This window comes from Episyrphus balteatus, chromosome 4 (genome assembly GCF_945859705.1).
Source record: "Episyrphus balteatus chromosome 4, idEpiBalt1.1, whole genome shotgun sequence".
NCBI classification, from domain to species: domain Eukaryota; kingdom Metazoa; phylum Arthropoda; class Insecta; order Diptera; family Syrphidae; genus Episyrphus; species Episyrphus balteatus.
This window is the reverse complement of record NC_079137.1, coordinates 7,146,865-7,172,488: the sequence shown is the minus strand read 5'-3', so window position 1 is coordinate 7,172,488 and position 25,624 is coordinate 7,146,865. Positions and strand designations below refer to the sequence as shown.

Genomic DNA, 25,624 nt, shown 5'->3' with positions numbered 1-25,624 from the left:
ATCGATTTTTTAGTATAAAAGTGCACTACACTAAATGTGTCTTTCGTTTCATGTGAAATTAACATTTTATAAATGCGTGACTAAAAAATTTTAAGAAAATTACTAATGATAGAAATATTTTAAAAACTGGAGTTTTCCGTAATCATAAGAAATAGTTAACAATTTTGAAGAATAAAGCCATCAAAATCATTGAAATATGCGAGAAAGTAATAATTACGACAGTGAAAGAGCTTCTTTAAAATAATGTACCTAATATGAAACAAAAATTTTTTCGCAAAAAAAAAAATCATAGTTTGTCAAAATCATTTTTTTAAAGGTGATTTCGAAAATCTATAGTTTTTGGCTTTTGAACAAACTTAAAAAAAAAACACTGGCCGACAAAATTCGTCGTACGATTTACAAATCTCCCAACAAGATTAGGAGTAAAATTCAAAGTTGAAGTGACTTCAACTCCAAAGCGTTTCGTCTAGGTACGACAGTGGGCTCATCAATTAGAATTATATTCAATCTCTCCACATTAAATAAAAATAATTTTTATTATTTTTTCTTCTTGATTACGCCTAGTAGGTACCCTGCTGATGCAAAACGAAAAATTTTCAAGTCTCCAAAGTCGACAACGAAAATGCTAACGAAAAAATATCATCGAGTACCTATTCTGTCAAAATCAAAATAAAAAAGTTCAAAATTAATTTAAAATCAAGAAAAATCAACAGAAAATAATTTTTAAAGCTTTTGGAGTCGAGAAAAATGCACAGGACAGTAAAAAGTAAGTGACAAATGAGTGAAAACTCTCCAATTTTTCGGTAGAACTGCGTACTGAAAAACGAAAAGCAAAACAAAACTTTTCGTTCAAGATTTCGTTAACGCAGCTTCAGCTGCGTACTATAGGCTTCATGAGTAAAGCCTTGTACGCTGCTGATGCGAAACAAAAAATTTTGAAGTCTCCAAAGTCAACATGTTAATAAAAAAAGTACCATCGGGTACTATGACAAAATAAAAATAAAATGCACGACTGGGGTCGCACGTACTTGCTCTTATACTAAAGTAACTCTTATGTTAAAGCTTTTTATTCCAGAAAATTAGGAAAATTTTATTATTTGATATTTTCAAGAAATTTCATAAGAAGTGTAAAAAAATAAAATCTGTTTTTATAATTAATTAAACACCGTTTTAAATGATGTTTTTCAAAAAACCAAGTATGCCATTTTATTACTTGTATAAAAAGGTATTTTTAGAAAAAAAATTTCGAAAAACGTTAGAGCCGTTTTTTAAAAAAATAATTTTTTATATATAAAAAATTTCTAACATTTTTCAAAAAAAAAGTTGGTATGCCATTTTTAAGAAATAATTGATTTACGCATAAAAACGAAATTTCAAAATTTTTCACTAACTCGTTTTCAAAAAATTGATTTTTCAAAAAAAAACTTTGAAACATTTTTTAAAAATCCAAAAATTATTTTTTTGAAAATTTTCTAAAATTTTAATATTACTTTTACTTAAACGCTTTTGTATAAAAATTTTCGTTGAAATCGGGTTAATCTTGTACGAGATATTCAAAAACCAAAAAAACCTTTCTATGGCAGGTACCGTTAATAACGGTACAAAAAATATTTTTTTTATTTCAAAAGTTGGCTCTTATGGTAAATACTAAACACAAAAATTTTAATCAAAATCGTTAGAGCCGTTTTTGAGTTATTTGGTTTGAATTGAGAAATTTGTATGGGAGGTACACTTTCTAAGAGAGATAAAAAAAAAAAAAAAACCAACTTTCAGAATTCCATAAAAATCATCTGTACCAAATTTGAAGAAAATCCGTCCACCCGTTTAGGCTGTGGAAATGTGTACAGATGGACGTACAGACGCACAGACGCACAGACGCACGGACGGAATTGCGAGACCCACTTTTTTGGAATTCTCCATCATCGTAATGTTGGTTTTGATTAAAACCTCAAATTTTTTTTTCGACACGAAACCAATACTTGCCCTATTGAGCAAGTAATAATAAAAATACCAAAAAAAAATTTCTAGAAAAAACATGAAAAAATAAGTTTAAAAGCAAAAAAAAAATTTAATTTAGTTCAAGATTTCGTTAACGAAATACAAAATACGGAAAATGTGATAAATTAAATAACGGGCCAGAAATGCACCAAAATGAAACGGGACAACACTGGAAGCACCAGCTTTCAAATACAAAAAGAATCATCAAAATTGTTCTCCCACTTATGAGGTTACAGTATCTATTGCTAAGTAGGTAGTTCCTGTTCTTAAATCTGTTACAATCACATTATTTATGCCTAGATACGAAAATATTGCGGCTACCCGAATATGACCGTTTACCCGTATTATAACGGGTACCCGAATTTATGGCCCCCGGGTAATACCCGGAAATGCAGGTACCCGGGTACCCGGGTAGTTACCCGGGTATGCGGGTATCAAGAGCCCTAATTGCAATCAACTCTTTTTTTTATAGAAAAAAATGTCTTTGAATGCATTTAGAACTTTCAAAAAAGTATTTTTTTTTTTGTATATCTATATACATTTTTGGAAAAAAAACGACATCGTGACATTTGAAATCCGTTGGAACATTTGGCAGCACTGTCCATGTACTTTGACAGCTGCTATTTGTTTATTTATTTTTTTTTTCGACAAAAGTTTAGTAATTTTGTGTTTACATATATTCATTCAATTATCTTATCAAAATTAATTTAAGATTTTTATTTGCAATGCATCCCGTATATTTGGAAATATTAACATTTCAAAGCAACCATGTCGAACAACTTTTCGTTGATATGAGAGCAAAAAAAATATAAAACATTTTGTTTTGTTTCATATCAGTGTGTTGGTGCCTTTAAGTTTTTAATTTTGGTTTTAACTGTTCTGTCAAAAGTACATTACAAATCAAAATTCCAAAAAATCCACGACTGACGTTTAATTTTTTTTTTCCTTTGACAGCTGTCACTTTTTTTCAGCAAGGCAGTCAAAGTTTGTTCAGCAGTGATTTGATAAAAGAAAAATTAATTAATAAAATCAAAAAATCATGACTGAACTTCTAATCGATCCAAATATTCGAGTATGGGTATTTTTACCCATAATTGTGATAACATTCCTTGTCGGAATTATCCGCCATTACATATCCATTTTAATATCTAGCCAAAAACAAGTCGAATTGAGTCAAATTCAAGACAGTCAAGCAATGATACGGGCTCGTTTGCTAAGAGAAAATGGCAAATACTTGACCGAATATTCTTATGCCATGCGTAAGAGTTTCTTCAATCACGAAGAATATGGTTATTTTAAAGCACCCAAGCCAGTGGCAGCAAATCCAACTAATCCCACAGCAATGCTTTCGGAAATGGTTAAGGGAAATTTCACAAATGTCCTGCCAATGGTCATTATTGGTGGTTGGATTAATTGGATGTTCTCTGGCTTCGTTACGACCAAAGTTCCATTCCCATTGACTTTGCGTTTTAAACCAATGTTGCAACGTGGCGTTGAATTGGCTTCATTGGATGCTGCTTGGGTTTCGTCGGCTTCGTGGTATTTCTTGAATGTCTTTGGTTTGAGAAGCATTTATTCGTTGGTTTTGGGTGAGAATAATCAAGCCGATCAGACACAATTCACTCAGAATCAAATGTCTGGTGCTGCTATGGCAATGCCACCAGATCCAAAGAATGCTTTCAAGGCGGAGTGGGAAGCCTTGGAGATTTGTGAATATAGAAATGCTTTGAAGGATGTTGAAATGGATTTGATGATTCGCATTGCGGGAGAACGGCCGAAGGAGTAGAATAATAATTGTATGAAAGAATAGAAATTTATTTATTTCAATTTTTATTGTAGCATTTATTTGTGGCGTTTTCATTTTTGTGTAGTTTTGATGGAAAATGAAATAAATGACAAAACACACAGAATTGGTGGACTTTTCTTTGCATTTTTTCTAGATTCAGGAAATAAAAGTTGTTTTCTTAAGAGTAAAGGGCTTGTAAATGACTGACAGAAAGCTTATGAACGAGATGTTCCGCCGTATGACTTTAAGGAATTGCTTTCATGGACTTTCAACTTGAATAAGAGCAATCATTTTTTTACTTCAAATTGTCTACTGTTTAGTCTCAGAGTTAGCCAGAATCTCAGCAAGAATGGGAATCAAATTGGGAAAGATGTCCATCATTTTCTTTATTTTGAGAGCAGCCAACTTAAGTTTTAATGAAACGTTATACTTCCGCCAATCGACTTTTAGGGTACCTAGTTTGGAACAGCATGGATGCATTAAAAATGCAAAGCAGAGGAGATGGAGTAAGATGTAAAATCATGTAATTCGTTTGTGAAATTGCTAGAAAAATTTGGCAAATCAAAGTTTGGATCTATAATAACAATTGAGCCTGCGGGAGCGTCTGCCACCTTCCGTCAATTATAGTTCTGCAAATTTAATTAAAATTTCTACAAGTGAATTTTATACTTTGGCATGTTAGAAAAGTCCCGGCCGGGGTCATAAATGATTCGGAAAATGAGTAAGGTACAACTCAATGAATTTCTACCCATCAAACTATCAAAATAAACCGCCTCCTCTTCTGTTTACCTACAGGGTATTTATATTTTCTTTCTGGCAATATTTCGATTGTATTCTTTCTTTGTTAATATCTATTTTTATTAAAAAAAAAATAAATTCGAGTGACATTTTTATTGATTTGAAATGTAACGGAATAAAACCTTACAAATGTGTTTCTTTGTGTCTTATAATTCACAGATTTTTTTTCGAATCATAATCAAATGACTACAAAATAATTCACACTACTTCGCGTGTAGTTTGGAAGGAGAGCCAGTTAGCACTCCCCTAGACAAGGATGGATCACATAAATGGCCGAGCAGGCACAGACAATGCTCGGTCGCCAATTTTTTTTTTTTCTATTATTTTCTTGTTTTTTTTTAATTTCAAATAAAAAATTAAGTTCATGGAAATCATCAATTTGACTTTGATAAATCAATATTACGAGGCAATCGTTGTTGTTATTTAACATGAAAAAATAAACTCTTAAGGATTGGTATGTACTGAAGGATTCTATTATAAAGTTACGTATGGTTAAAATAAAATAAAGGTACTATTGTGTCGCATGTGTTTGCTCATACTGATAATATTGAAATTTTTTGTTTATTTTTTGAGGACTGCAGATATCAAACTGTAGATTGATATCCAAACTCATATTAAAGAATAAGATTCTGGTTAATTTGTTGTTGGTAAACAACTTTTTTTTTCAAATCTGATCCGTAATCAATTTATGTTCTATTTTAAATAGAACTCGCGACGAGCAAAAATATTAATTAAAAAAATTAACACCGATAGGAATCGAACCTAAAAATTCAGGGTGAGAGTTAAGACCTCATCAAATTCCTACTACATATTTGAAGAAGTTTCCGCTCAGTAATAGAGCTTATCGCTTGAAATTACTGCTCAGAATGCTGGGCGTACGATTTTGAAGTAAATATTTATAAACACTTTAAAATTAAATTTCAAAACTCTATTTAGGTACCTACCGTTTTCGCAAACTTACCAAAAGAAAATTTCAATTTTTTTTTAATATGTACCTACAAAGAGATTTTCAAAATTTTTTGTTTGAACTATTTTAATGCAGCGTAGAAGTTCTTATACATATATGAACAAATTATGGAAAACGGTTCATTTGCTTACGAGAAGATACACTATCAAAAACTATCAAAAAATATGACATGTTTTCTTATCTTTGGTGCGAATTATGCATAGCATTGGCATAGCTATCTTTTTATTCTGGTTGTATTTTAAAAATGTGAACAGTTTTCAAGTCAGAAATCATGCTAAAATTTTAATTTTACTATTCAAAAATTTACCAAAACGCTAATTTAAAAATTTTAAAAATAAAATTTTCAAACTCTTATGAAAAAAACTTACACAAATGATGTCGAATCCTTAGGTTTAATTGCAAATACAAATTTGTGTTCTACTTTCCACAACATAATCATTAAAAAAAAAAATTAAAAAAACCGACTTCCATGATTCAAAACGGGATTTTATGGTTTTTCTAATAGCTCCTATGGATCAAACTGAACCGAAATTGAAATGGGACCACATTGCAGTCACTAGCTTTCCAATACAAAAAGAATTATCAAAATTGATTAAACATAAAAAAACATAAAAAAAAAAAAAACAGACGAATTGAATACCTCCTCCTTTTTGGAAGTCGGTAAAAAATAGATATTTTTTAATTAAAGACTACAAATGGAGATTGCATTATTTTCGAAAATTTATCCTAGTTTAAAGAAGACTTTGCAATCCACGCAGATGAGAAAAAAAGAATAAATAAAAATTGATTAACTTTAGAATTATTCGTTTAACAGTTATTCAAAAATGATTTAGACCAATTGGAAACAGATTTAGTGTAAGAAAATGATTTCTTAAAAGTTAAGCGAAAATCCTACCAAATTCAGGGTGTAATCCGACCAACCCACCAACTTATCAAAGCCGAAAAAAACCTACCAAGTTTTTAAGAATACTAACAAAATGGCAACTATGATTGCAGAAACTTAAAAAAAAAAAACTATAAAAGGACGAAAATACTTAAGAAAATATATTGCCCGGGTCCTGGGTCTTTTTTTTTTTTTGTCATTTCCTTGTTGGTATAAAAAAAAAAAAAATAAAGACCTTGCAATGATTTCTTGAAAAATTGGCCTCAGCTTAGCCTCTACTTTTTCGATTTTAAAAGTTAAAAAAAGTATGGTTGGTGAAAACTACTGAGAAGTGTGAGCGTCAGCCTTATACTATGTTTCCACGTAGTATTAAAACACAATTTAAGAAGATTTTTTATTTACCTATGATTTGAGAATTCTGGTTTTAACAATATAGGTCCCACTCATGTTTCTAGCATATCGCAACTAAACAATATGATGACGATGAGAGTAATTCAAATTCTTAAAATTAAACTACAAAATCGTAAAATTCCTTACCTCAATCCAAGTTTAGCTACTTCATTAAACAAAAGGTGTGTTTTTTATTACCACCGGTCTTAACTGGTTAAAAAAAACGCCTCGGGGCTTAGCGAGAAAAATTGGCAGCACTGCATACTAAATGTTCCGAAATCAGCTGACACAAAAAAATATAAAGTTGTCATATTTTTCGCTTTTGGGGTTTCTTGTGTGTTTTTGAAGAAAAAAAGTTTAACTAACTATTAAATAAATATTTAAAATAATAATTGTCATTCCAAACATCATTTTTGATGTTTTTAAACAAATTCTAAACAATTTACGAACAAGTTAATTTGGTAGCACAGATTTAAATCTGTTGAAAAAGTTAAACCCAGAGAATTCTCCGGGCTAAACAACTAAGCCCAAGGGGCTAAAGTGTTGTTGCATTTAACATGTAAATTGCTTAGCCCCGACTGCGTTTTTTTTGTCCAGTTAAGACCGGTGGTAATAAAAAACACACCTAAAATGTTGAATTTTATTAGCGAATGAGAAATTCAAAAAGGAAGTTACATTTCAAAAGGTATAAAATAATAAGTATAAGGTATAATAAAATGATACCAAACTGCTTAAAAATAAGGAATATGTTTACATTATTATAAAGGATGGCATGCACGTTGGGAATGATGCCAATTGATGTTCAACACGACCCCTCAACGTGAATGTCCCATAAACTTAAAAGTAAAACGTTAAGTAAAATTCAAAAGTTTAACACATTTGTCATGTTTAGGTTTTGCCAAACTTTTGGTTAATATGTCAGCGACCATATCTTCAGTTGGACAATATCTCAAAACAATTTGTTCATTTTTGATTACTTCTTTTATGTGATGGTATTTTATGTCGATGTGTTTACTTCGCTTGTGAAGTACCGGATTACACGCCAACTTCTGCGCACCCTGGTTGTCAATGTGCAATGTAACTGGTTCACCGTTTGACCATCCCACCTCCATAAGTAGTCTTCGAAGATATACAGATTCTTTTGCTGCATCCGATGCCGCCATATATTCTGCTTCTGTGCTGCTTAAAGCAACGGACTGTTGCTTTCTGGATTCCCAACTTATCAGTGAATTTCCGATGAAAAAGACAAATCCTGTGTATGACTTACGATTTGAGTCATCACCGCCCCAGTCAGCATCAACGTATGCATTTATCGATGGTTTTTGGGACCTTTTGTAAACCAGTTGTTTTTCGCAGGAACCAGATAGATATCTAAAGATATGTTTTATTGCTTGCAGATGTTCTATGTGGGGATCTGAGTTGCACTGTGCCATTTTCCCTACGGAATGTAATATATCTGGCCTTGTTGTTATAGCTAGATACATTAAAACTCCAACCATAGATTGATAATGAGTTTTATCAACTCTCTGGCACTCACCATCGCATCTTAGTTTATGTCCGGGGTCTAAAGGTACCGATACACTTTTACAGTTTTCCATATTGAATCGCTGAAGAACGTCTTTTATATACTGCTTCTGACACAGCCTAATATCACCAGTGTCACCATCACGTTCTATTTCAATGCCTAAGTAATGATGAACTGCACCCTTGTCGTATAGGTCAAACTCAGCACAGAGATTCTTTTTAATATCAAAGACGCTCTCTAAGTCCTGACACGCAATTAACAAGTCATCCACGTACACAACAATCAGCATTAACTTTTCATTTCTATTTGACAGGTACAAACATGGATCGTTTTGACTCTGTTGAAATCCCATGTTTTTCAAAACACTATCGAGTTTGGTGTTCCATTCTCTGCCTGCCTGCTTCAGACCATAGATTGCTTTGTTAAGACGTAATACTTTTTCTGAATTTTTATCATCAACGAAATACTCGGGTTGTCGCATATAAATTTCTTCGCATAAATCACTATTTAGATATGCGTTTCCAACATCGACTTGATGTAAATGCATTTTCCACTCAACTGATAAAGCCAATAACATTCTTATTGTTGAGTACCTGGCTACCGGTGAAAATGTTTCCTCATAATCGAAACCGTATTGTTGACTACAGCCCTTTGCCACCAAACGCGCTTTGTAGCGCTCGATATTCCCGGCTTTATCCCGTTTAAGAGAAAAAACCCATTTGCAGTTAATGGATTTTCGTTTTTCTGGTAGTTCTGCTATGGACCAAGTGTTATTTTTTCTTAATGATGCCATTTCTGTGTTCATTGCAGCAACCCACTTGTCGCTATCTGCTGATGACAATGCCTGATGAACAGTTTGAGGCACATTTGCATTCATTAACAAATTAAGTCTATTGTAAACTTTGCCGCATCTTAAAACTCGAATTTCACCATCGACACCTTCTTCAGCACTACCTTCATCGATATTTTCTGGATTTTCTTCATCGTCTTCATTAGCAGATTCAAATCCGTCTTCATCATCGGCAACGTTTTCAGGATGTTCTTTTATGACAGGAACTCCTCCTTCCACTGCAGCTTCTGCATCGAAGTGGAAATAAATATAGTCATCTGCTGTCTTACTAATTTCGGAATTGGTGTTGTCGTTACTGAATGTTTTTTCATCAAAGCGAACATCGCGCCGCTCTACAACCTTTTTAGTGTTTTTATCGAACAGTCTATAAGCCTTAGAAACTGTAGAGTATCCAACCATGATAAAAGATTCACCCTTTGCCTCGAATTTACTGCTCTTTGGTTTCTTCATGCCTACAGCTACACAACCGAATGTACGCATATGTTTAACATTAGGTTTCTTGTCATACCATACTTCAAACGGTGTTTTATTGTCCAGAATCTTAGTTGGACATCTGTTTCTGATGTACGATGCAGTCATTACAGCTTCAGCCCACAAATTCTTTTCAGCACCCGAGTGAATCAACATAGAACGCGCCATTTCTACAAGCGTTCTATTAGCCCGCTCTGACACCCCATTTTGCTGTGGGGTGTAAGGAACGGTGAGCTGTCTTCGTATCCCGTTCTTTTGTAGGAACTCTTCAAACTCAGCATTGACATACTCCTTGCCGTTGTCGGTGCGAAGGGTTTTAATTTTGCAATCGGTTTGTCGCTCAACTTGCGTTTTAAAATGTTTAAATTTACTAAGCGCTTCACTTTTCGCCTTCATAAAGTACACATAGATTTTTCTGGACATATCATCTATGAATGTGATAAAATATCGGGAGCCGCTTAGTGATTCTACGTTGAACGGCCCACAAACATCTGAATGCACAAGTTCAAGCAGTTGCATTGATCGGTGTTCTGACTCTTTGGGAAATGGCAGCGAATAAATTTTGCTAACCATACATGTTTTGCAGCTTACATCTTTATTGTTAATCGCATTCATCCCATCCACCATTCCCTTTATGGAGAGTTTTTGAAGACTTTGATTATTCAGGTGACCAAACCTATTGTGCCACAAATCACTTTTGTTTTGCAAAGCGAACGCCTTTTGCTCGCACCTCTCAACTACAAACAAACCATCCTTTTTGTTGGCATGAAGAATGATGGTACCATTCGCTCGACGGACTGTTGCACGTTCATTATCGAATTGTACTGTAAGCCCTTTGTCAACCATTTTGCTCACAGAAAGAAAATTGGCCTGCAGCTCTGCAGAATATAAAACATTTTGAAACAATAAGTCCATATATTTATATTGAAATGGTACATCACCTATTCCCTCGGCAACAATTGATTTATTGCCTGCCAACCCAATAATTTCACTGTGCTGCTTTATGTTTACAAACATTTTCTTGTCGTTACACATATGTGCCGTTGCGCCGCTGTCTATATACCAAGCATCCCTTCTTGGTCTACTTTCTGTTGCCGCGATCATAGTCAATGCTTGTGTGCGTGTATATTTTTTCTTGTCCCTCTCACACTCACTTGCACGATGACCAGCAACACCACAGTTAAAGCATTTCCCCATGAAAGATTTTTTTTCGTTTTGCTTTTTCTTTCCATGTGTCTTTTTGAAAGTACGGACTGTATATGCTTTTTCATCTGTGTCTTCTTGCTCATTTTTTTCTTTTCGTCTCTCTGCTTCTTCTAGAATTTTCTGTTTAAGGGCGCTGTAATTCGGCAACGAGTCTCGTGTTTCTATTGCGATGACGAAATTTTCGTACTCCTTTGACAAACTGGACAGCAACATAATTACAAGAAATTCATCTTGCATTTCGATACCAGCCTCAGTCAACTTTTCTGTTACTTCTACAAACGTATTCAAATGTTGGACCACATTGCCTCCTTCCACCAGACGCAAACCCAACAATCGTTTGTAAAGACACACTTTTTGGATTGGCCCCTTTGGTGCATATGTGTCCTTTAATTTTGTCCACGCTTCCAATGAAGTCTTTGCATTCTTTATGTAACCCAAAAGAGTGGGCTTCACACTCAATATAATGCTAGCAAGTGCCTTCTCGTCATCAGAATCAAATTTGTCTTTTTCAGCCTGAACAGTAATGGATTCTTTTTTTACATCGCCATTCACGATTCGCCAAAGACCGCCATGAATTAAAATACTTTTCATTTGTACGCACCACACATCGTAGTTAGACTCATCTAACTTTTCTATTTGAAAATGGTTCATTTTAATATTTTTTGTTAGTTAAAAAATTCTCAAAGATTATTTTTTCACGATACAGAGCGCTGCTGGCACCCATAACCTGTTGAATTTTATTAGCGAATGAGAAATTCAAAAAGGAAGTTACATTTCAAAAGGTATAAAATAATAAGTATAAGGTATAATAAAATGATACCAAACTGCTTAAAAATAAGGAATATGTTTACATTATTATAAAGGATGGCATGCACGTTGGGAATGATGCCAATTGATGTTCAACATAAAATTACAAAATGATTAGCTGAAACCAGTAGTGCCAAAAAATAATTTTTTAAATGAGAAGAATTGGCATTACGTTTTCAATTTTATGTAGATTAAACTTTTAATAGTAAATGAGTAATTACAAAGAATATTCATTAATCTTGTTATTTTTGTATAAAACCATCCAAAAATAAAATACAATAAAAAAAAAAAGATTTTGCAACGATTACTTTTCACATTCAAAAAGTACTAGATCAAAAATGACTGTCTAATTCAATTATCTGGCAGCACTTGTATCCATGACTACCAATCCAACAAAACAAAAAAATCGAAACTGTTCAGCCTTCAGAATTTGTTGATTTGTTTTTATTTTTCTTTCTTCTGCAATATCTAAATAATTTTTTTAATTGATTGCCGTGTGTATTTGTCAATAATATCAGTTTTTTTAATAAATAAACTGAAAATGGTAATTTTAATCAAATGCAATTATTAATCGAACTGACAAAAGTTTTAACTTTAGTTCGATATCTTTTGCAATTTAAATCAATTTTTAAAATAAAATAAAAATAGTGTATATTCTCACATGTTTGGTAAAATTTTGGTTTATTTAATTTTTTTTTATAGTATTCATCTAAAGACGAATCCCATTCGACTAACATCAATCGTTTATCTTTTACTGCAGAATGGTATCAAGAAGAAGCCGGAATTGTTCGTTTATTTTTAATATATTTTTATCCAAGTGATCAATCTCTGGAAGTGGTAAGGAACAAAAGTCTTTCTTAAATCTAGTTTCTTGAAATGACTAATTTATTTACAATCTTAACAAAAGTTTGAACACAAATCCAAGAAGACTTTTCTACGACGAACTCGAATGCCAGAAATAACTGTGAAGGATTTCTTTATTGGTTCGAATATTTGTGTTTTTGGCAGACAATTCGATATTGTTGGTTTTGGTGATGAAATGACAAAGAATAGTTTGGCCAAATTTCGAACTAGGTGGGTCTTGATAATATGTGCAGGGACCTAAGTCCACGAAAACTTAGTCTACTGATTGAGTTTGTTCCCACTCAGTGAGAACGAAATACACTTTATTAAAGTGGAGTTAATTCCCATGCGGGAATCAAATTCCGAAAAAAATGTGTTGTTTTTGTGCCCTCTGAATGTTAAATTAAATCCCTCTTCCACCAAGAAGAAGGAAGAACAAATATCGAGTGTTTTTAATTTGATTATTGATTTAAACAGAGTCTTGAAAGGCATCATTCATTTCATTTCGAAATTCAGTATTCAAGAATATGAAAATAGTGCAGTATACATGGAACCAACCCCCGTGGGTGTTAATTCCTATAAATTTGGACACCCGCGAGGCAAATCACAGTTTAGTTAAAAAAAAATGTCATTGGAGCCTGTATGGAGTCTTTGCATATTCTAAGCGGAGCAATTAAGTTGCTTGATCGTGATGGAAGACCCGAAACGGACGTTAAAATTTTGAAGACCCCGACGCGGTCCAGGCAAGGTACTAGTTAGTTAAAAAAAAAACTAGACATTGGCGAAGCACATATAGGCCCAAAAAATCGATTAAAAATATTTTTTTTGTGCAAATGTCTGAAAAGACCCTTAAAAGAGTTTAAATCTTATTGAAAATAAATTCTGAAAAAAATGAATGTTTAATGTAGTTCTTACAAAACTAAAACATTTTCATGCCATGATATGACTATGAAAAATTATCAATTGATTATGAACTTTATCACTATTTCATAATCTTCATTTTCATTGGACATTGCACTTTATTCATTATTTTGTAAAGATGAACCTGACAACCCGGAAACCAGCATTTCAAGGGCTTGTTTTGTGAAAGTTTTAGCTTTTCGTACAGGCAAGTGTCGTAAACTTGTTATGAGGGAATCCGAACTTAACAGTAACCTTGATATAAGAACCTTCTTTTACTTGACTCGCTAAGTTCTGTAAAATATTTTGATGGCCGACTACGTCCAGTGGAAGTCATCCTTGAAGCTTAAATTTGTTTTTTTTTTTTTTTATTTTTGTTCGATTTGAACTGACCAATCTCACTTTAAATATATGCATTAAAAAATTTTTATTTGAAATTAGTTTACAAAAAAATAAAATTCAGCTTCATTATGTTAACCTCAATTTGTCATCAAAATCATTCTCTTCGCACTCATTCATAATATTAAACAACTGCCCTTTTAGTTAAAATGCACAAACCAGATGAACCTTCAAGCAAAAGGTGCCAAAACTTTTTCTTATCCTCTCTATTAGTTCTTTCTCTATAAGTTGATAGCAAAAATGTTACCAAATAGACCAGTGCCGATGCCTTCAAAAACATTAAAAATTACAAAAAAATCATAGTAGGATGAAATCCATTGGAAAAGGAGGTAAATATGTTAAAATGAAAGGAAAAATAAATTACGGGCGAACCTAGTTCGGGAAGTGGGTGGGTTGAGTTTTTAATAGTAAAAAATGGTATATCTCGATTTCTAGCAAAACTACAAATCCTATAGAAAAAAGTTGTAGGTAATAAAAAGATCTATAACTTTTGTATCAACAATTTTTTCACATAACCTCAAAATTTATGTGAAAAATTCATCTTTTATCTTTTTCAAAAACAAAATCTTTTCTACGAAATTTGGTGAAAACTTACCTTATTATGTCCCAAATACACTGTAATTTATTTGATTTAAAATATTAATTTGTTCACCTTATTTTGACTTAATACCAAAAAAACACCCTAATTTTCAATCGAAAATTCACGTGTCAAAATATCAGCTTTTTTCAAAAAGTCGGTGGGCATTTCTTTCGTTTAAATGTCTATTTTCTGATGGTGTAAAAAAAAATTTACATTAGTATACTATAGAACATGTTCTCGTAAAATTAAAAAAATGAAAAAAGTTTCAAGTTTCAAGAAAAAAGTTTAAATGTCTATTTTCTGATGGTGTAAAAAAAATTTACATTAGTATACTATAGAACATGTTCTCGTAAAATTCAAAAAATGAAAAAAGTTTCATTTTTTAATTTTTTGAATTTTACGAGAACATGTTCTATAGTATACTAATGTAAATTTTTTTTACACCATCAGAAAATAGACATTTAAACGAACGAAATGCCCACCGGCATTTTGAAAAAAGCTGATATTTTGACACGTGAATTTTCGATTGAAAAGTAGGGTGTTTTTTTGGTATTAAGTCAAAATAAGGTGAACAAATTAATATTTTAAATCAAATAAATTACAGTGTATTTGGGACATAATAAGGTAAGTTTTCACCAAATTTAGTAGACAAATTTTTGTTTTTGAAAAAGATAAAAATAAAAAAACAGAAACTCGGTTTTTTGAATTTTTCACAAAAATTGTTGATGCAAAAGTTGTAGATCTTTTTATTACCTACAACTTTGCCATACAACTTTTTTCTATAGGATTTGTAGTTTTGCCGGAAATCGAGATATACCAGTTTTTACCATTAAAAACTCAACCCACCCACTTCCCGAACTTGGTTCGCCCGTAATTTATTTTTCCTTTAATTTTTATCATATTCACCTCCTTTTCCAATGGGTTTCATCCTACTATGATTTTTTTTGGTTTCAAAAATTATCGACCCTGGTCTAAAATAACATCATTATATTAAAAAAGTTCAATCCATAAATCCCAAAATAAAGTCACCACGCAAACGCCAATGTTTGTATGTTTGTGTTAAAACTTGGCAAACGCCCTTTCCACTTCGGTTTTTACCAATTATACCCGCGTTCACCACTTTGAACTTCGAATTAATCGTCTATTTGTTTTTCTTTGTCTAGTTGACTAGGGAAACAAAAAACACAGCTTTGAGACCTTATCTTATTTAACGACACAGTTTTGTCGGCTCTTTATGAAACTACTTGTAAGCCAAAATCTATCAGAACAAATCAAAACAAGACCAACCAATTTGGTCCTATTTCAGTCTCCCAAAGTAAAATAAAGCCACCTATTAAAAATTAGCTTTATTTCTCTTTTGAAAAATGAAATTAGACCAATTTATTAAAGTTGGCCTTATTTAATGGCACCCTAAACTCTAAGCCTTATTCCAAATGTCGTTTGTCTATCGATAGACGACTTTTGTCGAAAATAAATTTTGGTCTTATGAAAATCTGTTGTGAACGAAATTTTTAGTTTTATCGTTCCATCTTTTTCGTTTACAATTTTGCTATCGACTCAAATCAAGTTCGTAATCCACAATAAAAAATATTGGACTAAGTGCCGGTTTGTTCACAGTCGATTATCTTTTAATCAAGGATTATTCCATACAAAAATCCTTGATTAAAAAGATAATCGAGTGTCAACAAACCGGCCCTAAGTCACTTTTTGCATTGTTTAAAGAAAACCTTTATTAAAAATTTTTATATAATGATTTAATTGTATTTCTTCCTTGATTCCATTGAAGGCACAATAATAAGTTTATAAACTGCAATTTCGTTTTCAAGTTAACTTTACCCATTAAATTATAATTATTTTTATGCTAAATTTAATCGTTTTTTTTAGGAGTGGCTTAGTCCACTTTCATAATTAAGGGCACATTTATCGATTCGATCGACTTTTATCGCATCAAAAGTTGAACGACACTCTCAAAAAGGGCCTCTAACTTTGGCAAAGAGTGCGCGATTCTTATCTCGTTAATAAATTGTTATTGAACATTTTTGACTGTGTACTAGGTTCCCATTAAAGAGTGGAGTTCAATCCCACCTTGGATGGGAACAAAGGCCACTTTACTAAAATTGATTTCGTTCCCACTGAGTGAGGATTAAGTTCCTCAGTGGACTTAGTTCCACTGGATTTGGTTCCCTGCACCTTACTTGCCATTGAATTAAAAATAAATAATATTCTTATAGAACATTTATGTTATTGAAACCTTCAATCACTCACCAATTGGGAGTAATCTTGACATATATTTTGGAAAGTGATGCTCGTATTAGTGAAGGTATGATGGTAAAATTTACACCAGACACTGCTCGAGCTTTTGTGGGCGATGAAAATAGGGGAGACGATAGTAGAATGTAAGTGGTTCAAGTTTTTGGTATATTATATATGCCACTCTTTCAACTCTCTTATTTCTTCAGAACACTTATGAATGACCTTCTGACAGGACAATCTGTAGGATTTGTAGTAATTGCTGATAATATTCTAAATCAATTGAAAGCTTGCCAAGATCAGTCAAAGGAATCTTTCAATTCAGATGTTTATCCATCGTTGAGGAAATTATTTGAAGAAGAAAACTTTCGACGAGGAATTTATTGTTCACCAACAGAGGCCGATGCAAATAGAGTAAGTTATTCAAAGGCTGCAATTAAAACTATTTCAATATTATATTGTTTTTAGGATATAGGATTTTTCTTCAATCAAATGAATGTTTCGAGTTTAGAAATTTCATTACAAAATACAACACTTGCTGTGATAAAACCGCATGCTATAAAAGAAGGTAAGCATTGGAATTATAACTATGTTGGTACCCTTGGATACTTAAGTATTTGAATGCTAGACAAGTTATTTCATTACTTAGCACTTATGTATATCCAATTTATTTTGTCTATTGTCTTTTTTTCTCATTATATTTCGTAAAAGGCGTAAGTTCTATAGTTGTGCTAACGGTACATTTAGTGTTGTTCTAAGTTTATAATTTGTTTTTGAATTTTATGACTTATTTCTTGGTGTTCTCTTTATTTTCTACAAAAACGAAAAACTGCCATGTTACTAACCGATACTTATTCAACATTTGTTTAAGCGAAAAGAAAGTGCACCAATTAATTATTTATTATTTTTTTAACGTAGAATGTTCCTTTGCCCGAGATATTAAAAAATATTTTTGCGGCGTTGTTGTTCTGATTTTACTTGTATTCACTCATAAAATGCTTGGCTATCTTTGGCCGTAGAGAGCTTTTTAAGTAATGGTTCGGTTCATGAAATAAAAACTACAAATGCCTCTGCTCGCAAGTTCAAATGACGGTTTGAATGGAGAAAGAGCACAAAAACTGCAATAACATGTGAAATTAAAAAAAAAATTAAAATGCCAACACAATTCTCGTAAATGGTTCCTAAGATTTTCACAAAAATAAATATTTAAGGCTTAGATATTGCCCCTATTTTTAAAGTAAAAATATTTTTTTCACTAGTGTGACTAGTTTGTAAAAGAGTTTACAAAGTCTATGTTACTTAAAATTTTAGTGCAATAGCCTTTCACCTGAAACTTGTTGTCAAATGCGTCAGTTCCGATTTACTTGTCTCACTAATTTATCTTTGCCTTATGGATAAATTCATGATTTCGACCTCAAGTAATAAACACAAAATAATAAAAAAGATTAAAAAACCCAAATTTCTTGACATTGCATCAGCTTTCATAATAACTTAATGTTGAAAATTTGAACTAATCATTGGGCCAAAGTATTCCCATTTCTTTCAAATGATATCAGCTATTTTTAAGTATAATACTGAAAACATGATTAAAATAATATATATACTTAAACTAACAGCTAATTTGGGACACATCATTTCTGAAATTGTAAATCGAGGATTCAAAATAAATGTTTTAAAAATGCAAATTTTAGAACGTGTTAACTGTGAAGAATTTTATGAAGTTTATCGAGGGATATTACCTGAATACATTGTGAGTTCTAATATAAATAGTTACCATAAAATACTCTTAAAAATAATTTTTTATCAGCCAATGGTAGCCGAATTGGCTAGTGGAGTTTGTATGGCACTAGAAATTGGCAGCAAAGATGAATCTCTAGATACATATAAGGAATTTCGAGAATTTTGTGGACCAATGGATCCAGTAAGTAACAAAAAAACACTTAAATTAAAAAAAGTACACTTAACCGAATAAAAACATAAATTGTCTCCAACAGGAAGTGGCCAAACTTCTTCGTCCAAATTCACTTCGAGCTAAATTTGGAACAAGCAAAGTAAAAAATGCAATCCACTGTACCGATCTCAAAGAAGACACCGTCTTAGAAATTCAATATTTTTTCAAAATTCTAACTGAATCATAATTCGTAACTTTTATCTCTTAACAAATAATAATAAAAATTAAAAAAAAAAATACAACATCCGTCCTTAAATCAATTCACAAAAAAAACAAATTGTTTACATATTTTCATTAACTAAACTATCACTACTTAAATTAGTTGCCAATTGATTACTAGCTGCGGTAGTGTTACTCCCTCTTAAATCATCTTCCCATTGAGCTCGATCGTCGAGTAGGTAGTCATATGCTAATAGACCGAATACAATTGTGCATACGATCATTAAAACACCGTAAAAGAAATATCCAGCACTCTGGAGGAACAAAGCAAAAACAAAACATATTTTAAGAATTTCCTGGATGCTTTTAAAGTGATTGTTATCCAAACCTGTGATTGTAATATATCAAGCTCGGTTATTATGACCACCAAAAGGTTACCAAAAGCGTTATTTAGAAACCAAGCTGCTGTCACAACCGACTTCATTGACAAAGGAGCCTAGAAATTATACAGACCACAAATAAAAATTAAAAAAGAAGGAATCACTGATTGTGATTTCCATGATGCAGGTAAGGAAGAGATTTGTGCCAGGAAAATAAAATGATATTCAAAGCTATGAAATATGAAAATGATATAAATAAAAACTTACTTGAGTAAATGCAAAATGCAGTCCAGGAATCGACAGAAACAGTTCTCCCATCATTAATAGAGCAAATTGGGGCACCTGCCACGCAATGCTTATAGATTTATAAGGTTCTGTCTAAGATGAATGTCCTATCATTAGTTATTTATTTAAGTTTAAATACAATTTCAAAATCTTTTTATAAACTCACATAAATTGTTTCCTGCAAAACACCTGCAGCTACAAACGCAAACGCCGAACAAACTCCACCCAATGTAACACTTTGCAAAGGATTCATTTCCAAATCAAAATGTTTCAATATCGGACCCAAAATATACTGCCAAAGGGGTATAAAAATAAATAATAATACTGGTCCCATTGCTTTGGCTTGGTCAGCTTGCAAAGTTACACCCCAAATTGTGGTGTTCATTTGTGAAGCTTGAAAAGTCCAACTTGAGTCTTGTTGTGCCAGAAGAGCAAAGTATATTGGCAGTGGAATGAAGAGTTTAGAGATCTGTCAATGATACCCAAACAAAAATAAATAAACTTGGTGTTGGAATAAAATCAAATACGAACCTTTATCACTTTCGAAACATCATAGACAAATGATTCATCATAACGACCAATTGCATGATGTAACCAATGAGCCTTTGGCGAACTTCCAGTCTTCCATTTCTTAACCAATGCCACCTTTATGCAGCCATAAAACTTTACAAGAATATTCTCATCAGAGAGCTTCTCGGGTTTGTAGTATATCTTACCAATTGTAAAGAAAACTGAAAAGAGAATGATTAGTCGAACAATATAGGATTAAGATAGACAACTTACTCCATGATGCTAAGAAAGACGCAGCTAAAGTTCCAAATACAGCTGGATAACATCCATTTACATTGAAACATGTGGTATTTGCTCTCACCATCGGTGGTAAAATTTTACTTAAAAATATACCAAAATAATAAACAAAATAATACAATGAGAAATATTCGGTTAGAAGATGACTCTGTTGAGGTATTTTGAATTGTAATGCTCCCAATGATGTGATACATGCTCGAACTGATCCATTACCAATTGATATAAGTAAAAGTGATAGGGACACAAGGAAACTTAAAGACAAAGAAACAAAAGATCAATTTATTTTGTTTACATTTCTTAATAAACCTTACTATATAGAAATTCCAATTGTTGGTAATGATGTTATGATGAGGAATATCCAACCAACTGCATAGACATAATAGAACCAGGATATTGTTCGAGTATTTCCCAGATAGCTATCAGCTAATATTGCTCCGATAATGGGACAAAATTGGCCGAAAAAGTTGAAAATATGCAGCATAATGGTGGAAAGGTCTTCACTGAAATATAAATCATCTCGCAAGTAGAGGGCCAGGATGGCTGGAAGAGAAGGTATGGTGTTTTTTTTTATAAATTTACGAGTTTATTAAATATTATTATAAAATCTTTCATAAATAGAGTTTATTCGTTAAGTTTATAATATGTTAGTATTGAAGGTCGAACTTTTTTTTGACGATTTTGGCACTATGTACATACAAATTCCTGAAAAACGCCTTACTCCTACAATTTCACAAAAGAATCATTTACATTTAATTTAATTTTTACTTTCACTTTCGCCCTCTAGTCGATGGCCAGTCCCACTAGTAATTTTATCACCAATGGTCTCCAACACCTTTAATGAAGAAATAGACTAATGATTTGGATACAAATTTTAATTTTTTTCACAAAAAATCAATTGCCTACATTTATATTTTAGGAAAAATGCTGGGAAATTCTGATACCTATATTAAATTCTATTTTCCAAAAGAGATCATTATTTTTGATCCGAGATCAAATTTTCTAGATTTTAAATTTTAGCAAGTTTTACACCTATTGGCAAACGTACTTTCACGCAAACTGCCGTATTTGACATTCATGTAAACATTTGATTTTGTAAAATTTTTTCCAGTCGGACATCAAAAACAAAAAATTAAATATTCGCAAATTTTTTGTTGCGACTTGAGAGCTTTTTTTTAACTGTTTTTTTTTTTTTTAATTTCTTCTTATAAAATCTCTGAAAACTAGAGTAATGAAATAATTGATACGAGCATTTTTCAATCCCATACAAGGTCTCAAAAATCTTTAAAAAAATCGAATTGATTTTTACCCACCAGTGTAAAACCAATAAAAAAAAAAAAGAATGAGTACGTACGACCCAATATACACTCCGCTTCAACTGAATAAGCACACAAATTTTCGAAGGTATTTTTTCCATTTTTTCCTAAGATTGAGCTTTCATGTATTATTTGATGATGTTTACAGTTAGTCTGCGATGTTGAGAAACCAAATCAGAAAGAATAATTCTCAAAGTACCGCTATTTTTTTTCGTGTTCTCTTACAAAGCGTCCCATATGGAAAAATGCAGTTTTTTTTTGCGTCAACTGAATAGACACACGGTCTTTCAAGGTCAATATCTTCGTTGTTTATGAGAGTTTTGAGGTGTTTGGCATACCAAATCAAAGGTTGAAATGTTCTCAGTGAGATTTTGTCATTTAATTAAAATTAAAAAAAAAGTAGTAGATTAAAAGCTTTGAATACTGTCGAAAGAGCTAAAATTAATTTGTTAACGGAACAAGTACTGACCGGGTCTGCTATAGCTACCAAAATTGATCGGAGTTTTAGTGTGTTGCCTATTCGTACCTCAAAAATAAAAGTTCGTACAGCAAAAATATGAATTAAGGTAAAAAACGGCAAAAATAGCAGTTAATCGACGAGAAATTTTGAGATCTGCCTCCAATTCATTTGACTCTGGGGCAAAAATCAAACAAAAAGCTGGTGTTTCTGCAAGTGTTTCAACACTCCGCAGAGTAATTAACAGCACGGATCATTTTAACCCATTAAAAGTCCAAAAGAAACCAACTTTAAACAAGCAACAAAAAGGTATTCGTTTAGAATTTTCTAGACTCCATATGAGCTGGAAAAATGAGTGACTCAAAGTGGTTTTTTTCGTTTGAAAAAGGTCAATTTTGATGGCCCCGATGACTTCAATTATGAATCCATCAAAATTGACCTTTTTCAAACGAAAAAAACCACTTTGAGTCACTCATTTTTCCAGCTCATATGGAGTCTAGAAAATTCTAAACGAATACCTTTTTGTTGCTTGTTTAAAGTTGGTTTCTTTTGGACTTTTAATGGGTTAAAATGATCCGTGCTGTTAATTACTCTGCGGAGTGTTGAAACACTTGCAGAAACACCAGCTTTTTGTTTGATTTTTGCCCCAGAGTCAAATGAATTGGAGGCAGATCTCAAAATTTCTCGTCGATTAACTGCTATTTTTGCCGTTTTTTACCTTAATTCATATTTTTGCTGTACGAACTTTTATTTTTGAGGTACGAATAGGCAACACACTAAAACTCCGATCAATTTTGGTAGCTATAGCAGACCCGGTCAGTACTTGTTCCGTTAACAAATTAATTTTAGCTCTTTCGACAGTATTCAAAGCTTTTAATCTACTACTTTTTTTTTAATTTTAATTAAATGACAAAATCTCACTGAGAACATTTCAACCTTTGATTTGGTATGCCAAACACCTCAAAACTCTCATAAACAACGAAGATATTGACCTTGAAAGACCGTGTGTCTATTCAGTTGACGCAAAAAAAAACTGCATTTTTCCATATGGGACGCTTTGTAAGAGAACACGCAAAAAAATAGCGGTACTTTGAGAATTATTCTTTCTGATTTGGTTTCTCAACATCGCAGGCTAACTGTAAACATCATCAAAAAATACATGAAAGCTCAATCTTAGGAAAAAATGGACAAAATACCTTTGAAAATTTGTGTGCTTATTCAGTTGAAGCGGAGTGTAACATATAATTTAGTTTAAAATAAATGCGAAACATTATTCCACAATATATTTAATTGCTTTGAAATATAAAATTTCCATGGAAATTTCCAAAATATCTGCTAAACTGTCTAGAAATTTGGCTTCACTAATGTTCTTAAGTCTTTAAAAATGAAAGCTTTATCTTTCGCCCTCTCATTTAGCATAATTGTTTATTCAACTAGTAGGTTATGTTAATGTTGATAATTTAATCAATTAAACACTAAAAACATTTGTTGCTTGCTTATCTTTATTATGGGTAATTATTTTTATTTTTTTTTATTTATTAAAATAATAACAAAGCTGAAACTCAGATCATATTATGCATTAATCAACATTAGAATAACAAAAAAAAATAAATTTCTGAATTTACCTTAATTATTTGATTATTTTTTTTGTTCAAATTGCTTATTTTCAATTAAATGATTTCTTATTATTTTTGGTCCTTCAATTTATCTCTTATATAACGGACTTAGAGGATGTAAAAAAAAATACATTAGCCAAAAAAATTAAAGGAACAAACAAAAGTTCGGTGAAAAATTATCGTAGTATAAAGATAAAACAGAAAGCATTTCTTTTGGTTAACATTCTTCTGGTTTCACGATCTTACTACCAAATATTTTTTCTTTTGTTTACACAATCATTAGAAATATCATCAAACATTTTCAAAAATGTGTTGTTTTTATTTTCCTTTATAGGGAAAATTGGAGCATTTTAGAATGACTAATTATCAAGCTTAAAAAAATGTTTGGTTGGCGCTTCTATGATTTTTTTAGACAGTATTATCAGTCTTGAAATCAAAACCCATATCTCAATAACAGATCACTACAGAAAATTGTTGTTGTTTGCGTCAAATATAAATAGTAGTGAAAGTCTAAAAAGTTACATTTTCTCAGAATCGGGCCAAACAATTTTATTTAAAATATTTGGAACTCAAAAATTTAATCCTAATAAATTTGCTTGGAATATCTTCATATTTTTCAAAAAAAAAAAAAAGTTAACTGACTCCTACAAAATAAAAAGTTACGCATACGCCACAGTGACATTTTAAGTTTTAACTTTAAAAAGTATAATAGCAACTTTGTTACCGCTGTAACAAAAGTTTAAACTAATTGGAATTTATTGGTTGTTTTGTGCTCTTTAAAATAGTAAGATAAAATATCGATAGAGTTGCGCAAAAACCGTAAATCTGCAATGATTAAAATAAGAATTTTTCTAGATATAACAGATTAAAACAAAAGTGTATTAAAAGTTAAGAGTACGCATTTGTGTATCCCAGTTAAATTTTAAAATTAGTTTTATAAACTGTTGGTATTTTAAAATACCAACTATTTTAGAAAAAAAAAATCACAATCGGATCACATTTTGTTCTTTTTGGAGCAAGGGAGTACACTTTTTTATTTTAGATTGTTATTCTAATTTTTTTTTTTTTCAAGAATCTTATAACGAGCAAGCATTTGTTTTTGTTTATTAAAACCTCAACTTGTTGATTAGAGATAACTTTTATTAAATGTAGTGGGTGAAAACAATTAAACAAAGTAAACATCATCTTTGTTTCCACACAGTAGACCTTAATCCGATAGCACAACGTCCTCGAACATTTCACAAAATAAACACACATTATTAACTGATAGCAAAAAAAAGAGTCACACGATTAATCAAACGAAAAAATCGAAAACAATGATGTGTACTGTCTTCAATACCATACGTAGGTATTATGTAGGTACTCACTTCGGATTCCATTGGCGGCGAATGCTTCGAAAAACTTCGTTATCAATATGAAAACCACAGCAATGGGATATCTATGTCTCGGTGGTGGTAGGAAGTGTGTCAGGTTGGTTTGTTGTTTATCCTTTTCTGTTGCTTTATCGCCGATAAGTGGCAAAGCTGTCACAAAACAATAGAAAAACCACATTACATACACTTTTGTAATTTGATCTCAACGAGAACCAAAAAAAAACATTATTTCACCTTTCAGTGAAGTATTTTACTCACTTTCTTCACTTTGAAATTTTTTTCCACAAAACATTATTTTTTCACTCAAAAGGATCTTTTTTACAATGAGAATTATTTCACATAGATTTATTTCACTTAGTAAAAATGCGAAAAGAGGGTAGTGAAATTTTCAAATCACTCAAAGGAATCAAACGGGAAGTTTTTAACTATAGGGACGGACAAAATATATATCGTTTCAGAGCAACGTTTCAAAACATTCTGCGAGACGAGTTATGTCTTCGCCAGAAGCTTCGTCTAGACAGACTGATAAGATCAGCTTATTTGTCTTAGCACTGAAGTGGAGTGAGTTAAGATACCTACTACTCGTAAGTAGGTATACCTTCTAAATCATTTCTCATGATTTTTCTTTAT

The 25,624-nt window shown here is 31.8% G+C and overlaps 3 protein-coding genes and 1 non-coding gene across 5 annotated transcripts; 3 read left to right on the top strand and 1 right to left on the bottom strand.

The window, feature by feature from the left end:
• Positions 1-2,941: 2,941 nt before the first annotated feature.
• On the top strand, positions 2,942-3,908 carry LOC129918768 (ER membrane protein complex subunit 3). Its single transcript, XM_055999480.1, has one exon. It carries the CDS (start codon positions 3,038-3,040, stop codon positions 3,782-3,784), a length of 747 nt encoding a protein of 248 aa, XP_055855455.1. The 5' UTR covers positions 2,942-3,037; the 3' UTR covers positions 3,785-3,908.
• An 886-nt stretch (positions 3,909-4,794) lies between these two features.
• Positions 4,795-4,895, top strand: LOC129920330 (U6atac minor spliceosomal RNA). The gene has a single exon (XR_008773248.1). It is a non-coding gene; the product is annotated as a U6atac minor spliceosomal RNA (small nuclear RNA).
• Positions 4,896-12,019: 7,124 nt separating this feature from the next.
• On the top strand, positions 12,020-18,886 carry LOC129918045 (nucleoside diphosphate kinase 7). Its single transcript, XM_055998361.1, has 9 exons — positions 12,020-12,025; positions 12,384-12,518; positions 12,589-12,755; positions 16,635-16,799; positions 16,863-17,067; positions 17,122-17,221; positions 18,270-18,403; positions 18,461-18,574; positions 18,648-18,886. Exons 1-9 carry the CDS (start codon positions 12,020-12,022, stop codon positions 18,789-18,791), a joined length of 1,170 nt encoding a protein of 389 aa, XP_055854336.1. The 3' UTR covers positions 18,792-18,886.
• On the bottom strand, positions 18,750-25,566 carry LOC129918836 (solute carrier family 15 member 1). 2 transcript variants are annotated; one of them, XM_055999579.1, is made up of 9 exons: positions 25,253-25,566; positions 24,989-25,144; positions 20,547-20,775; positions 20,212-20,486; positions 19,960-20,159; positions 19,595-19,897; positions 19,411-19,521; positions 19,152-19,259; positions 18,750-19,077 (listed from the first exon to the last, which is right to left on the bottom strand). In XM_055999579.1, the coding sequence occupies exons 1-9, from the start codon at positions 25,284-25,286 to the stop codon at positions 18,886-18,888; spliced, it is 1,608 nt and encodes a 535-aa protein (XP_055855554.1). In that variant the 5' UTR covers positions 25,287-25,566; the 3' UTR covers positions 18,750-18,885. The 2 variants fall into 2 exon arrangements, with proteins under 2 accessions (XP_055855554.1, XP_055855555.1); XM_055999580.1 differs by lacking the exons at positions 24,989-25,144; positions 25,253-25,566 and adding an exon at positions 20,983-21,098.
• Positions 25,567-25,624: the final 58 nt, after the last annotated feature.